The sequence below is a fragment of the Lichenostomus cassidix genome, chromosome 1Aa (assembly GCF_008360975.1).
Source record: "Lichenostomus cassidix isolate B80296 chromosome 1Aa, HeHo_3.0, whole genome shotgun sequence".
NCBI classification, from domain to species: Eukaryota; Metazoa; Chordata; class Aves; order Passeriformes; family Meliphagidae; genus Lichenostomus; species Lichenostomus cassidix.
The window spans coordinates 32094612-32119951 of record NC_139480.1 but is presented as its reverse complement, the minus strand read 5'-3'; the positions used below and the strand labels follow the sequence as shown (position 1 = coordinate 32119951).

The 25340-nt window shown below is 37.1% G+C and overlaps 2 protein-coding genes across 4 annotated transcripts in view; both read right to left on the bottom strand.

The window, feature by feature from the left end:
* Nucleotides 1-476, bottom strand: part of TBK1 (TANK binding kinase 1) — a 28168-nt gene extending 27692 nt beyond the window's left edge. For both annotated transcript variants that reach the window (XR_014847248.1, XM_085044259.1), the window contains exon 1: nt 380-476. The gene's annotated coding sequence lies outside the window, so the exon portion shown is untranslated. The remainder of the gene's footprint in view (nt 1-379) is intronic.
* A 3617-nt stretch (nt 477-4093) lies between these two features.
* XPOT (exportin for tRNA) overlaps nt 4094-25340 on the bottom strand; it is a 28706-nt gene continuing 7459 nt past the window's right edge. For both annotated transcript variants that reach the window (XM_085044246.1, XM_085044237.1), the window contains exons 4-25: nt 25169-25225; nt 23636-23705; nt 22270-22488; nt 21518-21702; nt 20992-21160; nt 19502-19738; nt 19143-19181; nt 16467-16529; nt 15362-15486; nt 14466-14610; nt 14199-14318; nt 13926-14020; nt 13083-13152; nt 12552-12790; nt 11780-12065; nt 9811-10000; nt 8467-8583; nt 8266-8381; nt 7702-7749; nt 5769-5840; nt 5196-5252; nt 4094-4726 (exon numbers count right to left, since the gene is read on the bottom strand). In XM_085044246.1, coding sequence (XP_084900372.1) covers nt 4700-4726; nt 5196-5252; nt 5769-5840; nt 7702-7749; nt 8266-8381; nt 8467-8583; nt 9811-10000; nt 11780-12065; nt 12552-12790; nt 13083-13152; nt 13926-14020; nt 14199-14318; nt 14466-14610; nt 15362-15486; nt 16467-16529; nt 19143-19181; nt 19502-19738; nt 20992-21160; nt 21518-21702; nt 22270-22488; nt 23636-23705; nt 25169-25225 — 2746 coding nt within the window. In that variant the 3' untranslated portion in view covers nt 4094-4699. The remainder of the gene's footprint in view (nt 4727-5195; nt 5253-5768; nt 5841-7701; nt 7750-8265; nt 8382-8466; nt 8584-9810; nt 10001-11779; nt 12066-12551; nt 12791-13082; nt 13153-13925; nt 14021-14198; nt 14319-14465; nt 14611-15361; nt 15487-16466; nt 16530-19142; nt 19182-19501; nt 19739-20991; nt 21161-21517; nt 21703-22269; nt 22489-23635; nt 23706-25168; nt 25226-25340) is intronic.

Sequence of the window (25340 nt, the reverse complement as noted above, 5' to 3'; positions counted from 1 at the left end):
TTTACGACTCCTACAGCCACGAAGGCGACGCCGCTTACGGAGGCACTTTGACGGGGCCAGAAATCACCGAGACCGGCGCAAGGGCCGGGCCCCGGGCAAGGGCCGAGGCCACGGGCCGGCCGCGCCTCGTCCCTCCCGGGCTACACAGCCGTGCCGCCGCTACCTCGGGGCGCCACCGCCGCCCGCGACCCGGCAGCTCCCGGGAAGGCCCCGCCGCCGCCCCGGGAAACTGAAACCACCGCGCCCGGCGGCGGCCGCCTCCCCTCGGCACCGGCGCGGTGGCGGCGAGGGCAAGCGGCCGCCACGGCTCACCTCGGCTCGGCCCTCCGCGGCCACCCCGAACCCGCCCTGCCCTGCCCGGCCCGGCAGCCCCACGCACCAGCCGCCTCCCGCCGGCCTGCCCAGCGCCCCGGCCGCTTCCGGCTTCCTGCCGCGGCGGGGGAGGCGGAGCGGCCCAGGCACCGCCCGGGCGGCGTATGCACCGCGCCCTGCCCGCCCGGCGGGCCTGGGGCCAGCCCCGCGCCTTGGGGCAGGGAGCGGCGCCCGGCCTCGGGGCGGTGAGCCGCGGGACAGGGAAGCGTCTGCAAACACGGGACAGTGGCAGTCGGATGTTGTATGAAAGTGGTCACTCCGGGTGCTTTCGCTGGGGCGATGTTCCCAACGGGCTTGGAGCGGTGCCGGGGAGGATGCCGTGGTGATTTTTTTGCTGCGTAATCGGTCCGGCGGAGGTTTCGCTTTCCCGGTTCCCCGAGGCAGAGCTGCCTGTGCCGCAGACCATGGAGCCAGAGCTCTGGGATCCGCTCCCCACGGCGGGCTCGAGGGACACCCGGGAGAAATGGTGTCCCGGCATGTCTAATGCGTGTTTCACAGTTTTAAAGCTCACGAAATCGTGGTGGTTTTCACGTCCCTGCTACCGCTCAGTTTTTACTGGTATGTTTTAAAGCAAAGTTCCTGGCTGATTCATCCCTTCCTAAGTATTTTTTTGTCTGTCCGGTAATGTTACTGTTCCAATAAATGATCTGTATAATGAAAGATATTGATAACTTTGTAATTTATGCCTAATGTAATGTGGTCATAATGACAGTGGGGAAAACAGTGAAAAGATTTTTTTCCCTCTCCAGATTTCTTTTCCCTCCCTTATCCTTTTCTTTGATCCTCTACATTTCCTGTTTGGAGTTATCATCTTCCCAAATCTTGGACGCCTAATCTCTTGAGGGACTGACAGCAGCTTCTTGCTGACAGGCTTTGTTTATTTTTATTATCTTACCTTTCTTAAGTTTTATCACAAGTCCAGACTTCCTCTGCTTCACTTGTTACATGGCACTTAGCTTTTTCCAAAATTCTCCTCAGGGAAACTGATAAATTGATACATTTTTGGTCTTACAATATGTAAGTGCTTAATTTATGTTCCCCATTTGTTGATATCTGAGTTTTGCTTTACAATGCTACATTTTAGAGGGAATAGTTCCCCACTACACTTGCATTCTGTCCTTGCATCTTTCAAGACACTACAGTGGTCCTCAGAAGTTACATGGTTCATTTCTGTTACCCTTTACTTTATACCCAGCCTTGCAAGCCATACTTTTTTTATCAGGTGGATACCCATGAGCCAGCTTTGTCTTCTTCAGAAATATTCATCAGATTCAAGGGCCCCCATAAAATCATGAAAATGCCTGTGACCTTTTCTTTGTGAATATGTATTTGCTTCCGCTTTTGAATAAAACAAAACTGCTACCTGAGCATGATGATGCTTTTTAGAACTGGATGTTTTAAATCATAGTCTCACTCAGGATGGATGAGGTCTCTGGTGCAGAGACCTGCTCAAAGCAGTGTCAGTGCTGACTTCAGACCAGGTTCCCCAGGACTTTGTGTACTTAAGACCTAGAGAATCTCAGATGCAGTGTCACCCAGGCCCTGGGGCTGGCCACTGACTGCTCTCACTGCAGTTACCATCCCATGTGCTTTCCCCTGTTCTTGGAGCATTTAGAAAGATTCATATGGTTTGCATGGTCCAAATTGTTCATTTTTTTAGGGTATGTCTGCAACATAATAAGTGATCCTTATGCATGGAAGATCTTCTCTAACCTTTAAATGTTTCACAGCATTAATCAGAGAAAAAAGTTATGTCCAATTTAAGAATAGGAAAAAACAGGCACCAAAACGGAAAGTGCCATTGCAATATCATCCTAGTATTTTTTTTACTTTGCTTGCTTCCATTTATTTTTAACATACATGTAAAACTTTTGGTATTCTTCACCTCTTTTGCATTTGGATCCTCATTCATGTTCACAAATTCAGCAGTTTGTAGCTGTACACTATTGCAACTCTTCATCCTAACAATATGGCTATGGGGAGTGCAGCTAAAGCTGGCATGTTGCAAACAGTCTTTTCACACATGTAGCTGTGAATGACAGAACTCAAAAAATATGCTAGGGACACAAAAACAAAAAACCCCCAAAACCAACCAACCAAAAAAAACCAAAAAAAAAATTAAGCTGAACACAATCAATCAGAGCTGAGCTGAGGGCACAAAAATAGGCAAAATATAGTACATTCTTCTAATCTTTTTCTTGGGACCCTCTGGGGAACCTAGCAAAAATGAGAACACCAAAAAATGAATATCTCATTGCATTATTTAACTTAAAAGTTTTGAGTGAGAAATTGTATTTTACAAACCCTACCAAAAGGACAACCACTATAACTATAGCAGTAAGTGGGTGAGAACAGTAACTCTTGAAACTCATAAGCAAGTTAAACATTGTTTTTCCCATATCACAAATTCTCTAAAGAAAACCAAAGCTTTTGAGCCATTTACTCTTGTAATCTATTTGCTTTCTGTATTTAATTTTTTAGGAGGCACCACAGCTGAAGGAGAATAAGCAAAGCTGTTCAACAGCCAGCTTCTGCTGGAACTGCCTTTCATAGTTCCATGTTACTTAAACCATTTTCTTCCATAGTTTTGCAGAGGGAAGAGATGCAATTCCATGATGTAAGACAGCTCCTTCCAGCTTGCCACCAGAGAATTCATTCCAAAACTGTTTACTAGATATACAGCTTTGGGTTCCCAGGCAAACCTCAGTCCAAAAGTGAACAAATTACACTCTTCCTCTTGTCGCATAGATACAAAACCACTTAGGAGAATTCAGTGGAATAGTCATTTGTATTGACAGTAAAAAAACCATTCTTAGATAAAAAAAACTCTTGCTCTGGAGCCTATTCTTCTGCTTTTTTGAAATGCCTCGTATATTGAACAACCATCATATGAAGGAAGAACAGAGAAACAGAAAGGGACAGGTAAGTCTTCGTGCTAGAGCAACAAATGCAAAACCTATCTGCCAAATAATCTTCACAATCACCAGGAAAAGAGGAAACGGCCTCAAGCTGGTCCAGGTGAGATTTAGATTGGATATTAGAAAGAATTTCATTGCCAAAAGGGTGATCAGGCAGTGGAATAGGCTGCTGGGCAAGTGGTTGAGTCACCAGCTCTGGAGGTATTTAGCAGATGTGCTGGATGTGGCACTTGGGGTCATGACTGAGTGGTGGGCTTGGCAGTGCTGGGTGAGTGGTTGGACTTGATGGGCTCAGAGGTCTTTTATAATCTAAATGATTCTGTGATTATCATACTGTATATGTCTGTATAAGGTGCATCATGCACATACCCTGCAGGTACCCACCTCATAGCAAGTCAGAAACACCCCAAGACAAACTACAGATATCTGATTATGATAGAGGTAAGTCAGATTTTTACCATGGATGTCAGTTCATGAGGATGATATTAAATCCCACGCATGGCAAAACTTGAACTTTCCCCTGCCCCTATGAAATAGTTACAAAAACCTGTCATGTTACACAATTTAAAAAATAAAATAGCGGCATTCTACTAAAATCACTGTATAGACCATTGACACTACTGAAATATTGCAGTGAAAGCAATTCTTTCTGCCAGCATCTTCCACAGGCAAGGGGAGCAATACAATTTATTATCTAAGCATGAGAAAAATTGCCAGGTTCTACTCAAAGGTAACAGCCAGAAGGTTTAAGAATGCTGTAGCTTCTGAAGATTCAGCTAAAATGATTCAGAGAGACTTACACATTTCACTGGATAAAATTTTATTGTTTTTATAAAAAAAAGATAGAACCAGATGCTACTTTTAAGTGAAATCATTTATTACACCAATCTGTTTTATAGGAGGTATATATATATTTTATCATTAAGACAACTTCCATAAAATGACTATCTACAAGAAGGACTTTGATTGTTTTATTTTCATGTCACCATACATGAACAAATGAATTTTATGTCTTATTAAAACATTTTACTCCGTATCAAAAATGTACACATTTTAATAACCATTGCTATGGTCTGAAGGTATTTTTACATTTAATTCATTTAATTTAAAAAATAAGTGTCATTTCACTGCTGTATGAGTAACAGTGTAAGCTTAAATCATCCTATACATAATAAAAGTTTGTGTATACAGATAATTTTTCATGTTGTCACATACCTTCATGTCTGAGACACAGGTGAGGAATTTGCTTTTCTTTTTTGCGCAAGGTTAAAGTACATACCGATGTGAGCACAAAGCAACATTTCTTAAAGACAAAACCAGGTTGAATGGCACAAGAGTTAGCGTTTTTATAAGTTAACAACCAGAGTTCTGCATTATGGAAACAGGTACATGAGATTCCAGTACTTTCCTTAGGGTTTGGCTCGCTGGAAAAATACCTGTGAAAAATTGTTTTTAAAAAATTAAAACAAAGGAAATATGAGACATGGGATGCTTGAGGTATAAGAGAATTAGTTTGACAGAGCTCATGTTTGTGTTTAACATACTAAACACATTAAGTTCAAGGATGTGACTTGTGCTATTTGTTTACACTCACACCCTCAAAAATTATGCATTCTGACATTCTCTACGATTATAGCATCAACATTTTTGCTTTTTCAGCTATTAAACAAAAGCCACGAGAATATCAAACTGAGACAGCAAGGTGCTAAGAATAAGTGATAATTTTATAGATGTAGGTTTGTTGTTGTTTGCTCTGTCTTTCCAATTAACTGCTTTTACAATTCCCAATAGCTAAAAATTACTAAATAATTCAATATTTTGATTTTACTTCAAGTCACTACTATGACTGAATGGTATGGCAAAGTTCAAATGGAACTAAAGCTATTAAAAAAAAAATCTTTATACCTTTAAGTAATTTTTAAAAACTTTAGCATCAGGTTGCTGAAGTGCTTGACAGAATTCCTGCGGGAGAGAACAACAAAATACAAAGTAACTAAATGAACAACAAGACAACCTGAGATACATTCATATACAAAGCCATCAATAATTGTATTGTCCCTAATGTACAACCAAAGAAAAGCATGTTATGGATAAAAACTTGTAAAAGGCTATTGACAGTCCAGGTGCATTCTAGGGTTTAAAACTATTTGTTTGGGGCTCTTTTTTTTTTAAATACAGCATATCCGATTCACTTTTAGCTCGGGAGACAGAAACAAGATCATCTACAAGGATATCTTCAAGTTAAAATTTGAATTAAACTAGAAGATTGCTTAGTCACATGCACTAGATTTTTTTTTTTTGGCAAAGCACCCTTGCAGTATCTTTAGTCCTTATGATAAATTAATCCTATTCTCATATGCAATAACTGAGTAAATTTTACTGTGGGATGATAGGTTAACTTTGTAAATATCCATTTCTTCCCATTTAACTTTTATGATTGTTAAACAGTTTTCCAAATATTCTTTTAGTAATTCCTACCTGGATTATCTCAGGAGCTACTTGCAAAGAAGGCAGATAATCTTGCTGAAGATACTGAATGCACTCAGGACCCTATAGAAAAGCAGTACACAATTTCTTCAAGCATATTTTTTAATAAATAGAAAATCATAGCCCTATACTTTATGGTGGTCTACATGACCATTTTACAGAGAAGTAATGCTTTCCAAATGCTTATGTTGTTCTCAGCTGTTAGCCAATAAAAACATTGCAGTATAACCTTTAATGCCAAGATTGAGCAATTTGGTATCTTTTGTTACACAGAAGAAAAATGCACTAAAAATTGCACTGAAATAAGAATTTCAACAGAGCCAAACAGTTTGTTATGTGTCAACTATAAGAGTCAGCTAATTGTAAAGGCAGCTCCAATTTCCCTATCTGACATTTGGAAAAAATAAAAAAACCGGGCATTCGTATCAGTCAAATGCTTTACCATACTACTGCCATTGCAAAATTCAGTAGGCAAGGGCAGCTGAACACAGTATTTCTCCTTGTAACACTATGTAATCTGCACGGAACTAAGCAGTAATAAAATGGAATGTCCAAACCTTTGAGTGAAGCAAGTATTTTGATTAACACTTCAGTTTTTGTTTTCTTTAGTGATATTTATCAGATAATTTTCATCACAGGAAGGATTAGTGTACACACTGGCAGAATATAAACGTGACCCAATAGATTTACCAAGGGAAAGTGAATCAACTTTATTAATTCAGGTAAGTTACCCTAGAACCTGAACATTCGTTCCACAGTTCACATTAGTGGAGAAGATTTCAGATCACTTTGTAGCAGTAGTGTTTGTCCTAGTTCTGACCCAGACAGGGTAATTTTTGCAGTAGCCAGAAGGGGTGGTTATTCTGTACCACCTTTCCAGGGCAGTGTGGCAGCAGTTCAAGTATAACTGGTTTCTGTGTGGTGAGCAATTTTTTTTCACATGTAAATCGTTTGCTTTACTTGTACCCTTTTATTTATATTGTTGCTGTTATGCCTCTTATTTCACTGCTGCTCCCAGTAAATTGTTCTTATCTCAAACTATGATCTTCACCTTTTGTGCCTCCAATTCTCCTCTCCAGCCCATTCTCTTTCTCTCTCTCTCTCCCTCTCCCAGACACTAGGAGAGGGAATGGAACGGGAGGGGAGAGTGAGCAAGAACCACATGGTTTCGAGTGTTGCAGTGGGAACACTAAATTGGGGAACATTGTTCCTAAACTATGACTGTTAAAAGAAACAGTATTCATAATAGACAGTTACTTCCTTTACCAAAGCTTGTCTTCGTACAGATTTATCTCTTCCTTACTTCTGGGGAAAAAGGATTCCTCAATTAAAACTCAATCTCTTCTCTACCAGTTTATAATTTCTTACAGTTTTCTGTAGTTGTGAGTTTTACTTGCATTTGACAGAAAAGATAGCCTGTAAGTTAAATGATGTAACAAAAACTAACATGAACACAGAAACTATTTCATCTCCTATTAAAAATAGGATACACTGTACTTTTTCAGGCATTAGACAAGACAAAACCAATCTGTTCCATAAATGCATTTCATCTAGTCTCCTACACATCAAAATATACCTTTATTCTTCACACAGAAGTGCTCTACAGTATATCACTAATTGCTCTTTTGTATCAGTTTAATTACACACTTAGAAGAAAGAAAGAATGCCAACTGATGAATTAAACACAGTAACAATAAAGTGAGCAGATTTTTCTCCTTAATGACAAGTCGGTATTTTGAAGTAATTTATCAAGAGGTAGAACTACCGCATCCTGTATCTCTGCACAGCATTATGATCATCCTGTTATTTTATATACCAGTACAGTAGGAATTTATCCTAGTAAGTATCTAACTTTTAGAAATTGATAAAACCACTAGAAAGAAACATATGACAGTTACTCCCTATGAACTATGATGAAGCTTACCCTTTTGAGATGAATTGTTTTTAACGTCACTGCACATTCTGATAAAGCCTGAAAGGTAATACATAGCATTAGACTATTGCATTGGTCTATTGGTTCAGTATTCAAAGCTAAAGAACCTAATGAGGCCCAAAACAAGGGCTAGCTCATGCCATTATCCCTTCATTTTCCCCTCACACAATGCCAAGTCTTGACCTTCCATGTTTTGTTCCACTCTAATCAGAAAAATTTCTGCACTGCTGAATCCAAAATGAACTAGAGAACAGCCAACTCTGTGTGCTCGCTTTCACTGAACATTAGTTAATAAGTAATACAGGTCAGTGTTAAATACTCAGATCTGCAATTGATTTTGAGCCTAGATAAACTACAGAATACACTATCACAGTATTCAATAATTAATAACACAGATACTTTAAAAAAAAAAAACCCCAAAAAAACCAACTCACAAAGCCTAAGGGATTTTATTTCTGAGATGACAGTCTTTAATACCACATGGCCATTGTAGGTTTGTTAGCTTGAATCTGCCCACCAAAAGAATGAATGCAAAAAAACATCCATAATACACACCAGTACTGTCTGGGCATCTGCTAAGTCAAATGTTTGCTTCAAAGGTGCTAAGAAACATGCAGGAACAATGTGCTTGTAGACAAAGTCTGCAAAACCTACTGGTCCATCTTTACCTCCTAAAAAGAAAAATAATATTTCAAGTTCTAGAATTACTTCATGGGTGGTAGCAGACAGAAAGGAATTCTGGAAAGAAATTCTTACCCCAAAGCTCCACCAACTTAGAAAGAATAATAAAACAAGTCTTCTGTGCAATAGGATCTGGGTAATCCACTGCTCCTTGAATAACAGTGAACAACACACGCTCCACATTCTCTGCACCTTAAACACATTAAAATGAGCTTGTCACTTCAAATTGCAGCCTAAAATATTTTGGTACTCTTGCACTATTTAATATAAATACTGACCTGGAAGACATGCTTCAACTTCAAAATAGCTCTTTTTTGCACAAATCTCAAATATTTTTGGGAAGTTTCCCCTACGATGCAAGACAACTCTTATTCAGGATGTAATTTTTTTTTTTTTTTAGGTTTGGAGGTTTAAATTGCTCTTCTGGCCTTTAACACACACAAAGGTGAGGGCAGTACTTTGACCTGTTTACAAATACAAATTTTTTCCTCTCTACCTAAACTTGGTAGAATTAATTAAAATTTAGCAGCACTGAAGTAGTTAACTTATCTTGCAATATATGCCAAGATATTTTCCACACATTTAAAATTTCTGTGCTGCACCTATGCTTATTTGTTTGATTTCTTGATTTGTCTGATTCCTTGGCCCATCGCAACGACCAAGTGCCTCTTTCAAGAAAGCTCTCACTACTTAATGTTACTTTTTCCTTTCCCAACAGCATTAGCACCAATTTAGCACAGGGGAAGGGAATTCTGAGCTCCACTTACCAGATGAGTAATTTTAAACTTTCTGAAGTCCCTGGCCATTTTGATGGAATACAAACACAAACTACTTAAAGTATCAAGCAACTAGGTATCTGACTTTAAATTCCCACTGTGAAAAGAACTAATTTGCATCTGGCCAGGAAAGGTGAGGAAAACCTGGTAACTAAATATATACTAAGTCACATGATGCCTTGTACCACAGATAACAAGACCAAGCAATAGTAATAAAAGTTTACAAGATTTACTGATGTGGCCTTCCATAAATGGACACAATGAATACTGGCAACTGTGAATGGTCTTGCCCAACCATCTTATCACTGCTATTCATTGGTATATATTGTAAGATTTCCAATTCACCGGACAAATACAGTGATACATGAAGATGGATAAACTGTTCTCGTCCTAACAGACACAGTGATCACATCAGGCTGAAAAGATCAATAGGAGGAATATGCCTATTACAGCCAGATTTCACAGCCCCAGATTCCTGTACAACAGGTAATTTGAATCAAGCATGTTGAACACAGTATTTCCTTTAATCCATTCTATTGTAACACAGTTAATAGTACTTGCTAGGAAATAGCCTAATAATTTTAGTAGATAAACGAGATGTGAACAACCATAGTACTATCCTCTGAGAAACTGAATTCCTTACCTTGATTAGCTATGACTTCACTCATTCCACTGCCAGTTACTGTCTGCAGAAAAGCAAAGTAACTCCTCCGTAACATTTGTTTTTCTAAAGCAGCAGACTGGTCATTTTCTTCTGCTGGAAGGAGCAACACCTCAAAAATAGCATGAAGTAGTGGCATAAACATCTGTTGCAGAAAAGGTGAAACCTGTGTCTGTGAAGAGCAGAAGAGGGTGTCAGCTCAAAAAGAGAAATCAAACATTTGCAAGTTAAAACTTGAAGGCTGGTTAGAATTTTCAGCTTGTATTCACTTTTTATGTAAATAATTTCATATAATTACTTTCAACAAAGTAAATTGCATCAGGGTCACCATGAACATTACTGCATCTTGACATACATACCACCTATTTCAAGCCTATTGCACCGAAATAACTAGTCCTGTCTACCCTCATCTTGAGTAGGAAAAGATTTTTCATCCTTCTGTTCAGATAATTTCAAATTTCCTGAAATACCATCTCAAACATGTTAAAAGTGGCAACAGGCCAGCTTTTATAAAACTTCTTTAAGGATTACTAAAGCAAAAAGTTTTCCTGCTGACATTACAGAATAAACTTGTCACTTACAAGCAACAGTTTTAGTGAGAAATATATGTAAGGGCACTAAATTAATTATGAACTGAAAAACCAAAGGTGTGTGCTATTCAGTCACACCCTAGAATTCCACAAAGAGGCAACTCATATGCTTATTTCTTAAAGTTTAAGTAAGATTTTATTTTTAATCTTTTCTTTACTATGTCTTTAAAGTATTCAAGGTGAGACTATAGAAGCTAAGATCTTTATTTTACCATGTTATAATAAGAATAGCACTGTATAATGTAAACTTAAAACATTACACCTGAACATGGTATTTGTCCAGTCTTGCTCCTATGACTTTCTTCTTTTATCTTCCTCATCTTTCAGAGACTATTTTTAATTATCTACTGTTATCCTGTATTGCCTTAAGCATAACTTTCTAAAAGGACTAAAGTAGTAGAAGTCCTCTTCCCTCATCTCTTAAAAACTTGGTTTTTCAAAATTCCCTCTTTGCTCTGAAGACTGCATAGTCCAGAGGCCCACATGCTAGATTCACATAGGTATATATAATTGCTCTCTTCCATTGCTCACAAAATTCACTTCACTTGTAGCAACTTTAATTTAGTATTCTGCTGAAAAATTCATTTAAGCCTATTTAGATGGCTTCTTATCCTTTTCACACAGCAATGAATTTCCTACACCATTCACACCAGTGTAATATTCTTGTGGCAGCTCCAGGGACTGAACATGGGTAACATGTTAATAGCTTCACCTGTTTCACTGACTTCACATTACAACTGTTTGAAACTGAGAGGCTCTCAAAGGTTACGCTTCAACAGCCTTGTAGATTATCATTTGACAGTCCTACTGCTGCTGAGTACATATCTCACATGTGCAATTTCCAAACCTCAGTGTTTGTAAACCTATTTTGAATAACAATACATTAGGCTTCAGTGTATATTTTTATGGAATACCACCGAATAGAAATCTTGTAAATCTATATTCCTCCCTATACACATATTTGATATTTCTGTATCTCTATCTCCTGGAAATCTCATAAGAAATGTGAAAATTCACTTCAGAGCTTGTGTTTTGTAACTTTAGTTTAAAACTTCAGTGGAGGGCATGAAGTTGTGTCAATAAAAAAATAAATTTGTGGTGCAAGTAGTATTTTAAAATATTAAATCCAAAAAATTAAACACAATAAAAATTCTAAGACTAATAAAAAACCCCCTTATTTAATCACTGAGTCCAGCAGTACATGACTGCGATCAAAGACAATGTTTCCCAATAGCAGCCTTCAAAATACACTTATTTATTAATTCTTATGGAGAGCTCTAATACATACCTGTTTTTCTGGAACTAGAAAAGAGGACCTCTCAGTACCACTTTGACCCTGAAAAGCTTATGCAATATCATACCTTAAACTTAGCTGTTATTTGGTTTATAAGAGGAATGAATTCTTGAAGATCTTTTGCTTCACAATCTTTAAGCATGTGTTCAGAAGCAGAAGGAATGAATGGAAGAACTTCTTCCTCTAGGCAAATAATCATGCGGTGAAGGAAAGTGCGGACACCACTTCTCAGAACTTCCTTTTGTAATGGACAACTGAGAGCTGGCAGAAATGTTTGCAAGCAGTCCAGATAAACTTCTGAGCATCCACATTGTTTCACAGTTTGCTTATTGCTGAAAGCCTTGCTGGTTCGGCTGTAAACCCAACACATTAGGTTTTACATAAGCTCATGCTCCAGTGCAATGAAGAAGCAGTAACACCAAGAACAAATGCTTTCCAACTCAGGCACTGACTACAATACTCCATTTCATGAAATGGGAGCCAGAAAGTGGAAGTAATGAGCAGAATATTTTGATAAGAAGTAGCATCACTTTGGCAGTTTTCAAGAATTAAATTCTAACAATTTACAAACAACATATGATTAGATTAGCTCCATACAATTTTTAAGCAAAGAAACAGATGCTGATTCATTATAAAGTTGATCAATATTCTCTGTATCTACATCCAAAGCAGACTGTTCTTAGGGGACTTATTTTCTCAGCTACCACAAGAAATTCTACAACCACTGAGGATTTTCTAGGTCAATAAAGTACAAAACTCAGTCCCCTCCTCCCAGGAAATCCTTTGTATTTCCCTTTTACTCAAACCAGAAACATACAGTGTTACTGTGCTGTACCTACCTAGCAAACCCAACAGCATGATTGAGGCAGTCAGCCAGTGCCATCTGTCTGTCCTCATCTTGTGCCATCATCAGTTTTTCTAACAATACTTTGAACTTCTCCATCAGCGGAGTCAACAAATTCCTCATTAGAACCTGTTTTCTTTCTGCAGAGTATTCGCTGTTAACTATTAACACTCCAGCTGTTTCATAAATGAAAAGTTGGTCATCACTGCTTAACAGTGCCTGGTAGCCGTTTTCCTAGAATGGAAGATAACAGGCATAATTCACTAAGTGTCCTCTATCAAGGCTGTCTTCCCAAAGTTTATAGTCTTCTATATATACACCCACCTCTACTCTGTAGTCCCAGAAACCCACATAAGCAAGATTATTACAATTAGGTGTAATAGCGATCTCACATCAAAAAAGCAGGATAATTATTTGTGCTTAAATGTTTGCATGCTAAACTTACAATTCATCAAGTAGTCAAGGACACTGATGAACAAGTAAGTGCAAGCCTCACTCATTACTAAACCCTGCTGTAAATACTCACAGGAGGAGAAAGTTCCATCAGATCTTGTATTCTATTCAGAACATCTTCAATAAAGGGATTCATCTGCTTACTGAAGTAAAACACAAGTACATAACACTACTTAGAAGCACATGCATTTTTACAGGTATCAAGATATTTTATTTAAGCTATAAAGTTAGATGCTAAACTACGTTCCCAATTTAGAAATCCCCTTTAAATATCAAAGCACTGCTGTAGAAAAATCTGGCTTATGGGTATGGTGCTAGTGGTAGGCTGAACAAATACATGGCACAGCAGGAAATAACCATTTCTTTCTTTCCCTCATTTTTTAAAAACATGCATAATTTAAGTGAAGGATCTTCATTAACAGTTGAAAAACAGAATCATGCTGAAATCTGAGCCATCTTTTAGCTTCTTCTGCCTCTAAATTAAATACATGCCTGTGAAATAAGACCAACAGGACAGGACTGTTTAAAGGACTAATACAGAGTAAACTTCATCAGTATAAATTCCAAAACTATTACAAATTTAGTTAGGGACAGGGAAGAGTTACTCTTGGAAGTCTCCAGATCCATTGACACTCAGCTCTGCTTACTAAGAAAATGCAGAACAGACAGTTATATTGTTAATCAGCTTCAACATCTCATCAAAACAAACTAAGCATATCCATTCCACTTTTTTGTTCTGTGACAAATATTTCCACTACCTTAGTATTAAACAATAGGACAACCCTAGTAGAACACTGTTTTGATATTTTACTTCACTGCAGTCTATCTGAAGCCCAGCCTGTTTCAGTGACAACTGTGACATACAGAAATGTTGTGTAGAGTAAATTCAGTAAATTGGATCCATTTATTTACTCACTTAAGAGACTTGACAAATCTGGAAAAAAGGTAAGCTGTTCGACTTCGTACTTTTGGACTTGAATGACGAAGACCACGTTGATCTAAAAATGCCATCTGCAATCAATAAAGCATCTCAGTCTTAGAATTCCTTAATGCAGGGGAGAAATCTAATCATCCAACAAGTTAAGAAACCCAGATTCCTTAGTGACCTTCAGAGAATACAAAAATTTCCTAAGTCTAAACAGCTTATCTAGTCTTATCTACTTAAAAATGTAAATAAGATGAAACTTACTAGTACAGTTGGAATGTGCTGAGGTTCAACAGCAAAGAACTTTTCATATCTAACCACTGTTTCAAAGAATTCCAGGGTCACTGATGTGTGTTGATAGGCACTAACACCAGAAGTCACCAGCTACAAACAAAAGCATTAGCAAGTTAGTAGCTGTTCATAAAACCTAACTGCAACGTAAGTGACATGCAGGTAATTACGATAAGCCAGTTGAACTGGATGATTCCAGTCTTTACTGACATTTTTAAACAGCTCTCAAGACACGCTTACCGTTCTCATCATGTCTTGTAAAGCTGTAGCTTTAGTGACATCACCAGAGAAGTGAGCACCATGAGATACAGGAAGAGCCTCAGCCAACATATACAGCAGCCTTATTGCTACTTCTACTTCCATAAATCGTGTTGTTTGCCAGTTCCTAGAGAAAGAATATGAAGATCATAACAGTGTTTAGTACCTTATGAAATAATTGCAGTTCTACCAAGTTAATATTTTCTTTTGAGCCTTCCTCAGATGCACAGCATAAAAAGAACAGGTTTAAACTAAGGAAAACACCAGAAGGCCCAGGCAGTAATTCTGGATGCTTCTAACCACTTAAACACCACCTCCTCATCAAATCACCACCAACTTTCTTTTGCCAGTTTCAGCTTGAAAGCTACAGGTTTCTTATATAAAAAAAATATATATATATTTCTTATAATAAGCTACAGAAGCTTGTTTAGCACAGTTAAAGTACAAGACAGCCACCAACAATATTTTTTTTTTTACAAAAATACTTCACTTATTTTCCCCTGATCCAACCATGTTTTTCTGATAGAAGTAATGCATAACATTTACACCTCAAGGAAACTTTTATGAGATGTTGCGAAGTGCACAACTGTCCAAACAGCTGTTGCTGTGTAGGTAAGTGACAAAAATCAAGAAACGTCTCTAGGAAAGAAAAGCTATCATTTAAGGTAACAAAAAGAAAGCTTTTTCTTTCTAAGAAGCTAACCAATTATACTAAGTCATATTTATCAGTGAGTTGTAATGAGCTCATTCTGTCAATTGGCTTCACCTTGCTGCATCACACTTGCACTTCACTACAGACTCTGACAGTTTACAAATGGAAAAACAACCCCAAACCCCAAAAAGGCATAATAAAAAACAAGTTATAAACCCCAACTTACTGAAGTGTAGTGTTAAAAACTCTGCGGACAGATGCCAACAGTAATTCTGGTGAAACCTGAGCAAGTCTGTCCAGCAATAGTTTCAACTGTTTTCTGTATTCCACAAACATTGCTTCATCTTCACCCTACAAAAAAACATTCACATCAGTAAAGTCCTTATTTTCATGTTTAAATTAATCCACAACCATTTTAGACAATTACACCTAAAGCAAAAACATGTACACACTAAACCAGTATGTACAAAACTCAGAGAATTCAATAATGCTCATCCAGTGCTCTTGCAACATAACAACAGGCTCCTTTTATGGCTGGTTATAATATGTTGAGATCCACTGTATTCAGTCCAGAAACACACTAAAAAGACTTTCCAAAATGAAAACTAGCCAACACTAGAAGAAAGAAAATGCTCTTGGCAAAGCCTTATTGACCCAATTCTTGAAAACTGACTCACTCCTCAAATACTTTCTTTCTCAGCATCTAGCTTAGTTTTAAAATTGGACTGATAACATTTATGATAGACTGGATACAGTTTAAGTTAACCCTTTTAAGACTACAGCTCTCTGAACAGACTGGGGCAAAGTCAGTCTGTCTCACAGAATCATTACTGCTGGCTGACAGAGATGTTAAGCATGGCAGGAAAGTGAAATCAAAGACCTTACTCCACCATTAGCTTATTTTTACAGAGGTTTGGCCATCTCCAGTATCTCAAGCAGCATCTCTTTTCAGAGTTTCATTACACAATATTTCTTAAGTATTTTTGCAAGATAAAAGTGACACACAGAAACATCCAAATTTGCACTGAACAAGCCACCTCAACAGCTGTGTTTGGTTTTCAGCACAGCTGTGTATGTCTAGGAATAGCTCTGTACAAACACAGCCAGAAATACTGTTAACTGAGCTGGCTTGGATATACCTTTACTATGTTGTTTCGTCCTATAGAGACATGCCTAGAAGCTTTCCAAAAAGGAGAAAAACCTCAGCCTATGGACCCTTGCTTCCTACCTTTGAATCTTTAGTCTATGAAAAATACAGATTTTAAAATGTGAGCAAGTTTTACTACATATAATTAAGTTCCATATGTCTGTTTATTCCTGCAACACAATACCTCATTTTCAAAATTATATTCTTCATCGTATGTCAACTTCTTCATAACAGCCAACATGATTGCCTAAGATAAAAACAGAACAAGAAGCATAGAAGCAGACAAGTTATAAGAAACATTTAGAAATACTACAGCGAAGAAAACATTAAAGCTAGTGTTACAGGTTTACAAATACTTTTAATCCCTTTCAAACTATTATTTTCAGATGTTTAGCAGAAGTTAATAGTCCAAATCAAAAGAGAGGGATTATACCTAAACAATACACAGATGCTATTCTAGAGAGACAGCATAGATGTTTTGGAGCTCTCAGTCTCTGATAGTATTATCTAGCTTTATTTCCTGCTTGTAATTTGTGCTGTTCAGTTCACACTGAAAACAGTCAAGATGCCTGAACTAGGCAAAGGAAACTAAACAGGTTACCCAAGATACTATTTTAAAGGGATAAGTCAGCTTGGCTATAACCTCAACTTCTCTAATAGTTCATTGTTATTGGTGTGACTATGAACTATTGGAGTAACATCAATCTCCACTCAAAAACTGTTTCACTATCTTAAAGATTGCTGTTTCAACATTGCTTCAAGAAACAGTGCACTATACTGTAGTAATTATAGCTACTATCCACTGCATGTGGTAAATACTTCTGATTTCAGTATTTTAGTCTAATCATTATCATCAACATCAATAAAATGATTTCTTTATACAATACATTTGGGTTGTCATCCATAATCCTGTAGAATAAAATTGCAAAAAGTTTTAATTACACCTACATAATACATAAACCATTGACTAAAAGTCTGGGAGAAGGACAGGATCCAGCTGCATCTAGACTCCTCTCTGAGGAATTTAGAAAGCAAAGGGGCCCGTTCTGCACCTCATCACTCAATGGGAGGGTCTCTCTACACCCTGTCATCACTTGCAGCACAAAGCTGTCAGATCACTTAGAGCAATGACGTGCAATTTAATCTTAGTAGGGACAGTTGGTAGATCCTAAAGCAGCAAGAAAGGCTTCATCTTAGTTCTACTTAAGTCTGAATTAAACACAATGAAACAAAAAACCTTTTGACAGGTGAATTGTAATTACTGTTTCTCATTTTAACTACAAAACCTGAAATTCTTTAACACCAAAATGGATTGATGAATTAAACCTAGGTTACTGAGGTGAAATTCTTGGGTGATCTTGCAGTAATAAATATTTTGACAGCAAGTGTCACCATGACCTGCGAGAAGTCTCTATTTCTCTGCACGAAGTGATATTGAAGACTGAAAATAATTGCAAAACATTAATGCAATACAATTGTAGCCAAAAATGTTTAGAAAAACCTGCCATTCTAAAAATTAAAAATGTGATCCTGCTGATGAGAAAACACTTTGGAACTTGAGAGGCACAAGAAACAAGACCACCCTTTTTCCTGTTCAAATACTGAACAAGCTGAAGTTGTAAACTTTAAAGTGCAAAAATTTAAAGGAATGCTGCTAAGCACAAAATTTAAAGCTTGAGCCAAACAGTAAGATTTAGATTATTTCCAATTAGTTTCTCATTATGAGTTGGATGAAAGAAAAAAATTAGATTGCTTTTAAGTTTAACACAAATCCTCAATAAGTGCTCAGTAAAGTTAATAAATTGCAACACAAAAAACTTCAGTATGACAGCAACTTAAAACAACGTATTTCAGGACAGTAACATTTAAACTTATAGTGTCTTAAGTGTATTGCAGTAGTAACATCATTTGATCTAGCTGTAAGAACAGAAGACAGTAACAAAAAAAAGGTTCAGTGTTATTATCATTCTCTTACTGTGTTACCTAATCCAATTTAAACAGACATTAGACAGGAGATCAAGATAGTCTAGACTACAGTTATCCAAATTCAACTTTTCATGTTAGAACAGGTACAGAATTCAGTTTTCTTTGCAAAGGAAAAGGAATCACACCTGTTAGCTGTATGAACTTACAAAATAACTGCACCAATCCAACCAGTTCAACATCCAAATTAGTATACCTACATTGGAGCAGAACACTCACAAAAAAAAGAAACAAAAAGAGTGGGCTGAAAAACCCAAGTAAGTTTACCACTTCCAAAACTGGACATAAACCTTACTTGTTAAACTTAATGTTTTATATATAAACTTAAGTTTATCTAAACTCAAACATGCAAACTTGAGCTCAATGTACATTTAATGTAACATTTAACATATAACTGCCCATAATTACAACTGTTACCTTTCAATTGTTGCTTTCTTTGTAAGTTTAATTTATATTATCAAGGATTATATTTATGACAACCCTTCCTAGACTTCTTTCAATCCTTTGGAATTGGGGCAAGTTTTAATAAAAATAAACTTGAAGAAAACAACTCTTCCATGTTGATTTAAGAATTTTCTGTGAACAGTACAGCCTGTAGAGGAGCTTGCCAACATATACTTAAGGGTTGTTTGGGAAGATCAGCTCTCAAATAGCTTTTATCTTCATACACAATTCAATATAGGTTTACTATTTAAAGGAACAACTGTAGTTACTTTGCAGAAGATGGAATGCATTGTCCTTACTTTAAGTCTTCACTTTTATGTGCCTCAATGTGTGTGTGACTAATTAAATGAAACATGATTTGTTTCAGCAAAAGGAAATATTATGATCCAATGTCCTTGAAGTATAGAATCTGCAGAAAAAAAAGACAACTTACCTCTACATTAGCTTTTTGTTGGTCTGAAAGTGCAGAAAGCTGTAAAATAAAATTCAAGTGTTATTTTTTCGTATTCTAAAGCCTTTATGACTGTCTAATAGGAAAAGAAAGACTTGCTTTTTTAATAGCCATGTGATCTGCAAGCCTTCTTTACCCTTAATATAAGATTTAACTGAACTCCTTCAGATCTCTAAAAAACACTACAGAAATAGCGTGACCACAGGCATTAGAGATACTGAATACTAATTAGTCAAAAAACCTATTTTGCAAGTCAGTTTGCACATAGTATGAGACATTAACACAAAAATCAAACAAGATCATGTCAGAGTTGGTGTTAAATTGAAGGCAGATATATTTACTTGTTTCAGGATGTGAAGGTAGTCATAACAAAAGCCAATGATATTAGAAGAGATGTCGTCATCTTCGTGAATTAGAAGTTGCAACATTAGGGCCACTTTTGCTTCAATAGCTTGTAGAGTGTCTTGAGCACTCTTCATATCACCATTTTTAATCAGTTTAGTCCAACTAGCTATTAATGCTTGCCCCATCCCATTGACCAGCTTAGAAAATCTGGCCAGAAAATCCACATCATCCTCCTGCAAAAAAAGACACTTGATTAAAAATACTAACAGATCTTATGTTTAAATAACATGAGATTACAGACTGTTCTACCCATGTCTAGTATGTAGAATTAAACCAACACTTGTCTCCTAGGTGGAAAGTATAAGTGCCTGGTTCATTTTCCCCCAGAAATGGAGAAAAGTTAAAGCAATGCCAGATTTGGCTGTCCTCCATTACACAACAGTAGCTTGCTTCATGTCTTCAGATTTGTTTCTCTCTTTACAGGAAGAAGCAGGTTCAAAATAAAAGCAGTAGTACATGCCTACCACAAATTTGAGGCTGCATAAGAGGAAAATCTGTTTATGGGAAAACTTCAAAGAATTAACAGCTGTAGCTCACTTCAGAAATAAATACAGATAACAAGTACCTTTCAGTACAGCCTGGAAGAGTGAGTTAATACTAAATACTTCTGGCTTGCTTTTGCAGAAATAGATTGACTAGAATCAAGAAATACCCCTAGAGCAGCCACCTCAAAGAGATGCTTTGGTCCCTGCTGTAACTATACAAATAACAAGTCTACCTAAGAAAGACTGAGGTAAGATTTTTATTAGTAGGAATCCAAATCTGACAAAAGCTTCAAAATTAAGGAGGTAACAACCTTGCAATCTAAGAGCTACAGCTTCGTAAGGACTGTTTGCTCTTTCACCACAGCATGTAGCAAATGGCTGTTCCTTAAACATTGCAACTGCCAGGGACTGTCTATTTAGTTAGTAGGTATACTTTTCCAGCTTACAGATAAGCATTTCAAGCCTCATGCTTGATGGTGCACACATGCTAAACACCATACATACCTTTAAGAAAGCTCTTTCCCCTAGCTAATTATGCATTGAATTTTTTTGGGTGAGACATTAGATCAGCTGTTTTACAATACCTAATAAAGCCTATACAATACCTACTACAGAATCATTCAAGAGCAACAATTTAAGACAAGGAAACACAGAAGCAGTATTAACAGTCAGCACAACATGCTTTAGGGGAGGAACAGAGGAGTTACATAATACCTTGCTTCTAGAATGAAACACAGTGTGTTCAAATTAATTGTGAACATTATTAACAAGCTCTTAAATTAAAGTATGAGAAAACTGTAAAAAGTGCTCATCCCTGATGCAGAAACACAAGTACTTTCCTCTAATCTGCAGACTGTTTTATAGTTTTCTGTGCATCGGGTTATTTAAGAACTGTTGGAAACCTATGACTGATTCCTATTGTTAAAAATCAACACACAAACCTGATCAATACTGAAGAGGCCAGCAGACTGCAATACTTGACATAAAGACTCCACCAATTTTGTTTTATCAATTGGGTCCATTCCCTTATTTACAATTTCAAACAAACAATCACAGGCTTCTTCCCGGAGAACTTCCACAGACATGTGACCTAGCAGCATATTTATAAACCTTCAGATAAAAAAAAAGTTTAGCTTTATATGTACAAAGCAATACTGTATAGTAGCTTTATATTATTTGTGTACCTATTTACAATTATTTATTTTTATAAAACAGTGTTAAAAGTCTATTGTACTGACAAAACTCAGCATTTTATACATTTTAAAGAGAACACAGCAAAGTTAATAGTGTTTGGTTTGGCCATTATATCAGCTTGGTTTGCAAAAACAATCACTCTCCTAAAATTCCCAAAACTCCAAACGTATATATAAGTCCTTCAAAGATGATTTTAAATTCAAATTTAGAAATACACAGTCAGAACATTACCAAGGTTATTTTTGCAAACATTTTCCGTCAAAACTCTTTTACCTTTCATTGGCTATCAGGCTCAAATCTATCCAGGATACATAAGCTCCAACTACTTCAAGGCACTGGCATGTCAACTCTGAGTTATTATATTGATAGTTTTGTAAGATTTGGTACCACGATTCCACCAAACTTGGAATGCACTGTTCCCTCATAGTATCTTTTAATAAGGTGTTCCTACGAGCCTCCTATCAATACAGAAAAAGGATAAATCAGTCTTGTCACAGATCAGTATCTTGTCAAATTAGCAGCATTTTTGTATCCACTGCCAGACATCACTTGTCATAGCAAGATAAATTAGAAACCCAAAGAGAATGTTTTTTCCCTTTCCAACAAATAAAAATCAAAACATCCTAGGTTTTCCATTTTTTCTGTAACCACAATGCCCAAACACTGAAAAGGCAGAAAAAGAGGAGCAGTTCCCTAGATCATTAAATGGACTTTTGATGTTAGGACTCTTTAAAACATGCACTAGAAAAAATTAACATTTTAAAATGAGTCAGTATAGAATTACATTGGTAAACTCAGTTAATTTTTGTTTACCAGCTTTCAAGCAAAAAAAAAATTAGATGAAAAGTATGAAATCATAAAAAACATTAAACAATGTATGGCTTTTAGATTTAAACCACATAATGTCTCTAAGGCACAGCTGCAACAAGGAAAAAAGTGTATCTAAAAATACTCTGCTCTAATTAAAATTAGAACTTCTTAGAAATTTAACAAGTGTTAACGAGTGTTAATGCAAAATAACTTGCCTCTGATGTATGTACAACATCCCGGTCCACTAGTTCAGCATCAACAGCCATCAGGATTCTGAGGTACATATCCACACCTCGTGGATTAAGGTCAACTACTGACAGAATGTCAAAAAAAAACTTGGGCCATTTTGTGAGATACTCAGTAACAAAAAGCAATGCAAAAACTTGTGCTGCTTTGTTGCGAATAAAAGTCTTCTCAGGCTGGGGATTCAGCATCTGGCAGAAACAAGACATTTTATCTGTATATTCTTAATAAATTAGAGAAGAATATTATGCATTTGTTGATCTCTCTACAGTGATTAATGTACTACTTCTCTTCCTGGCTGACACCAAAAATAAATGCTTACATTCCCAATTCGAAGAAAATTGGCTAAATTGTCCTGCAACAGGGAAAACGTTCTCTATGTGTGATACAGTCCTAAGCCTTTCATTCTGTACCAATAGATTAAGTGTACTGCTCAAAGACAAAAAGGTCATTTGTCAGTTTGGTGAAAGCAGTAACTTCCAGGACTTCCAGAAAACAAGTTACAGTCCTCTTGTAGCTACCTTGTACTTATGTTAGATGTTAGTGTTAAGAACAGTAAAGGAAGTAGCTAAATCTAAGGAGAAAAAAAAAAAAAAAGTCTGTCACTACTAATCTCCTCCTCTCTCCTTTCCCTTATATAAACTCCTAAATGGAACAGTTTGCCACAAAGAGAAAAGCAATTTAATCCACTTCACAATGATCTGTTCTTTTTCAAATTGTATTGTATTCCATTCCTACTGTTAAGTCTTCTGCACAGCAACTATATTAATCTTCAGTGCAGAAGTGGAATGACAACTACATAATGGCAGGTATAGGCAAAGACTTGTATAAACCCAGTCGATGGCTCTGCTGACTGCAAACTCCTGGGTGGGGCCGATATTACAAGCTCTGCTACAGTAACTAATTCCACAAGAAAGAGTAGTTGATACTCTGCCACGCTACTAACAGAGGAGCAATAAACATCTGCCAGCATCCTAAGCAGACAGGAGTTCACTCAGGAGGGCCTTAGAAACAGAATTACTGCTCCTCCTCCAGACACTCAGGAACATCAGTATCACACCTCTCAAAAGGGGAATTCTTAATACGCCTTATTTCACACACAATTGATTAAACCACAATCATTACCTGATGCAAGAGTTATATATTTAGTAAAAAGTTCAGGTATGGACTTCGTTACAACAGCTGATTTAAAGAATTCCTCATAAATCTTTAACCATCAGATACCAAGTACCTTGGAGGAGGCCATCTTTGAAGTCAAATGACAGATTAAACATTTAGTCCCCTCTCAATGCCCCATGTTAGCCTAAAATGTAGGACTGCTGTGACAGACATACTTACCTGTGCTTGCAGCCATGTTATGAGTGTTTCCCTAATTAGCTGCTGCTGGACTTCAGTAAGTTCAGAATATCTGAAACAAAAAATATTGAGGTCAAAATACAACTCTGCTTCATGACAAGCACCAACACTCAGCAAAGAGCAACACTTTTACATGCCATATAATGCTCCATATTAACGTAAATGAAAGGTTCCTAGAACAGCAATTTACAAAGCTATTTGCATGTTAAAATTTGGACTCAAAGACAAAAATAATGAAAATCATTTTACCCATAGTAATGGACCACATTTTGAGGCATTACTGCCTCCTGTATTGGAGTAGAAGCTTGAAATTTTGCAGGAAGGCTGCTCTATCAGGGACAGGACTTATGACCCTGATAAAAGTAAAGATTTGACCATATGTCAGGGGGAGAAGGAAGAGACATCTGTATGTGCCTGAACTTGTTTACTACACACTGAAGACTGTCACTAGTGAGTACAAGGAAGTCCTTCACTGATTTGACCTACACTACATTATCAGACATATGCCAAAAAGAACGAAGGAAGTAATTCTGCTTTATGTCCTACATACAGTGCTGGCAAATTCTGACATTATATCCAGCCAACCTCAAATACTACCCGTACCTCTGCCAGGACTAGTAAAGCTGAGAATACTCTACTGCAAAGAGAGTTAGCTATAGGTCTGCAGAGTCCTTAATAGGAATGACTGCTGAATGGGACTCCAGTGTTCCTGTCACAACCAACTATTCATTAAAGAGAAGAAAAAACCACCCCACTGAAAATGTTAAAAAAAAAAAAAAAGGCAGCAGGAAAACAAGAGAAAATATACTGCAGGAAGCAGGTGACAGGAATGAAACAAGCAGAAGAAAGTGGACAGTGAGGTAAAAATAGGTAAAGAAAAGTGTTTAACATTTGCATCCATATGTAATTGTAAAAATCAGTCACAAAATACATCTTACTCCTATCAAAACATGACTCACATTCAGTGTATTACAAGCAGTCACAATGATATTCCAAGATTCCATGATGCTCAATTCCAGACCAAAGGAGCCCAAAGTGAGAAAAAAAATACAGTTCTGTGCAATGAAATTTATATCACCAAAAAATGCTTTTCCCTCAAATTATGGTTCTATGAAAACACCATTCAGTGAAAAGACTACTTTCTCTTAACATCTCTGCCATGGTTATTGAATGAATAGGGCTTTGTCTGAAGTCTCTACTGAGCACGGCTTCAAGAGTCAGTGAGAGTACAGAGTAAGGCTTGAATCTCCAGACAGGAACAGCTAAGTTTCAACAGTCCTTGCTAACTGGGTCTGCACTGAGCTATACATAGGTGTTAGACTAGCTGACAGTAAGCATGCTGCTCAAAACCTCTCCAGGGAAAAGGTAAAGAGATACAAGAAAGCCCTCTGGACCAGACTACAGACACCTCAAACACAACTAGGCAACAGTAACCATTTTAAGTGTATTTGCAAGCAGAATAAAAAGGGAAAATTAAATGGATGTATATGGGTGGTGTCAAGAAAAATTACTCACTTGAATTTAATTTGATGTTCCAGGACTTGAAAGCAGAAGAACTTGATGTGATCATCACTACAAAAGAAAATTCAGTTATTGGAAGCAATATGGTACACTTTTCTGGGAAGGAAAAAATTCCTCAAATACTACAATCACCAGATTTGGCACCAGAAAAAGACAAACCTGCTGC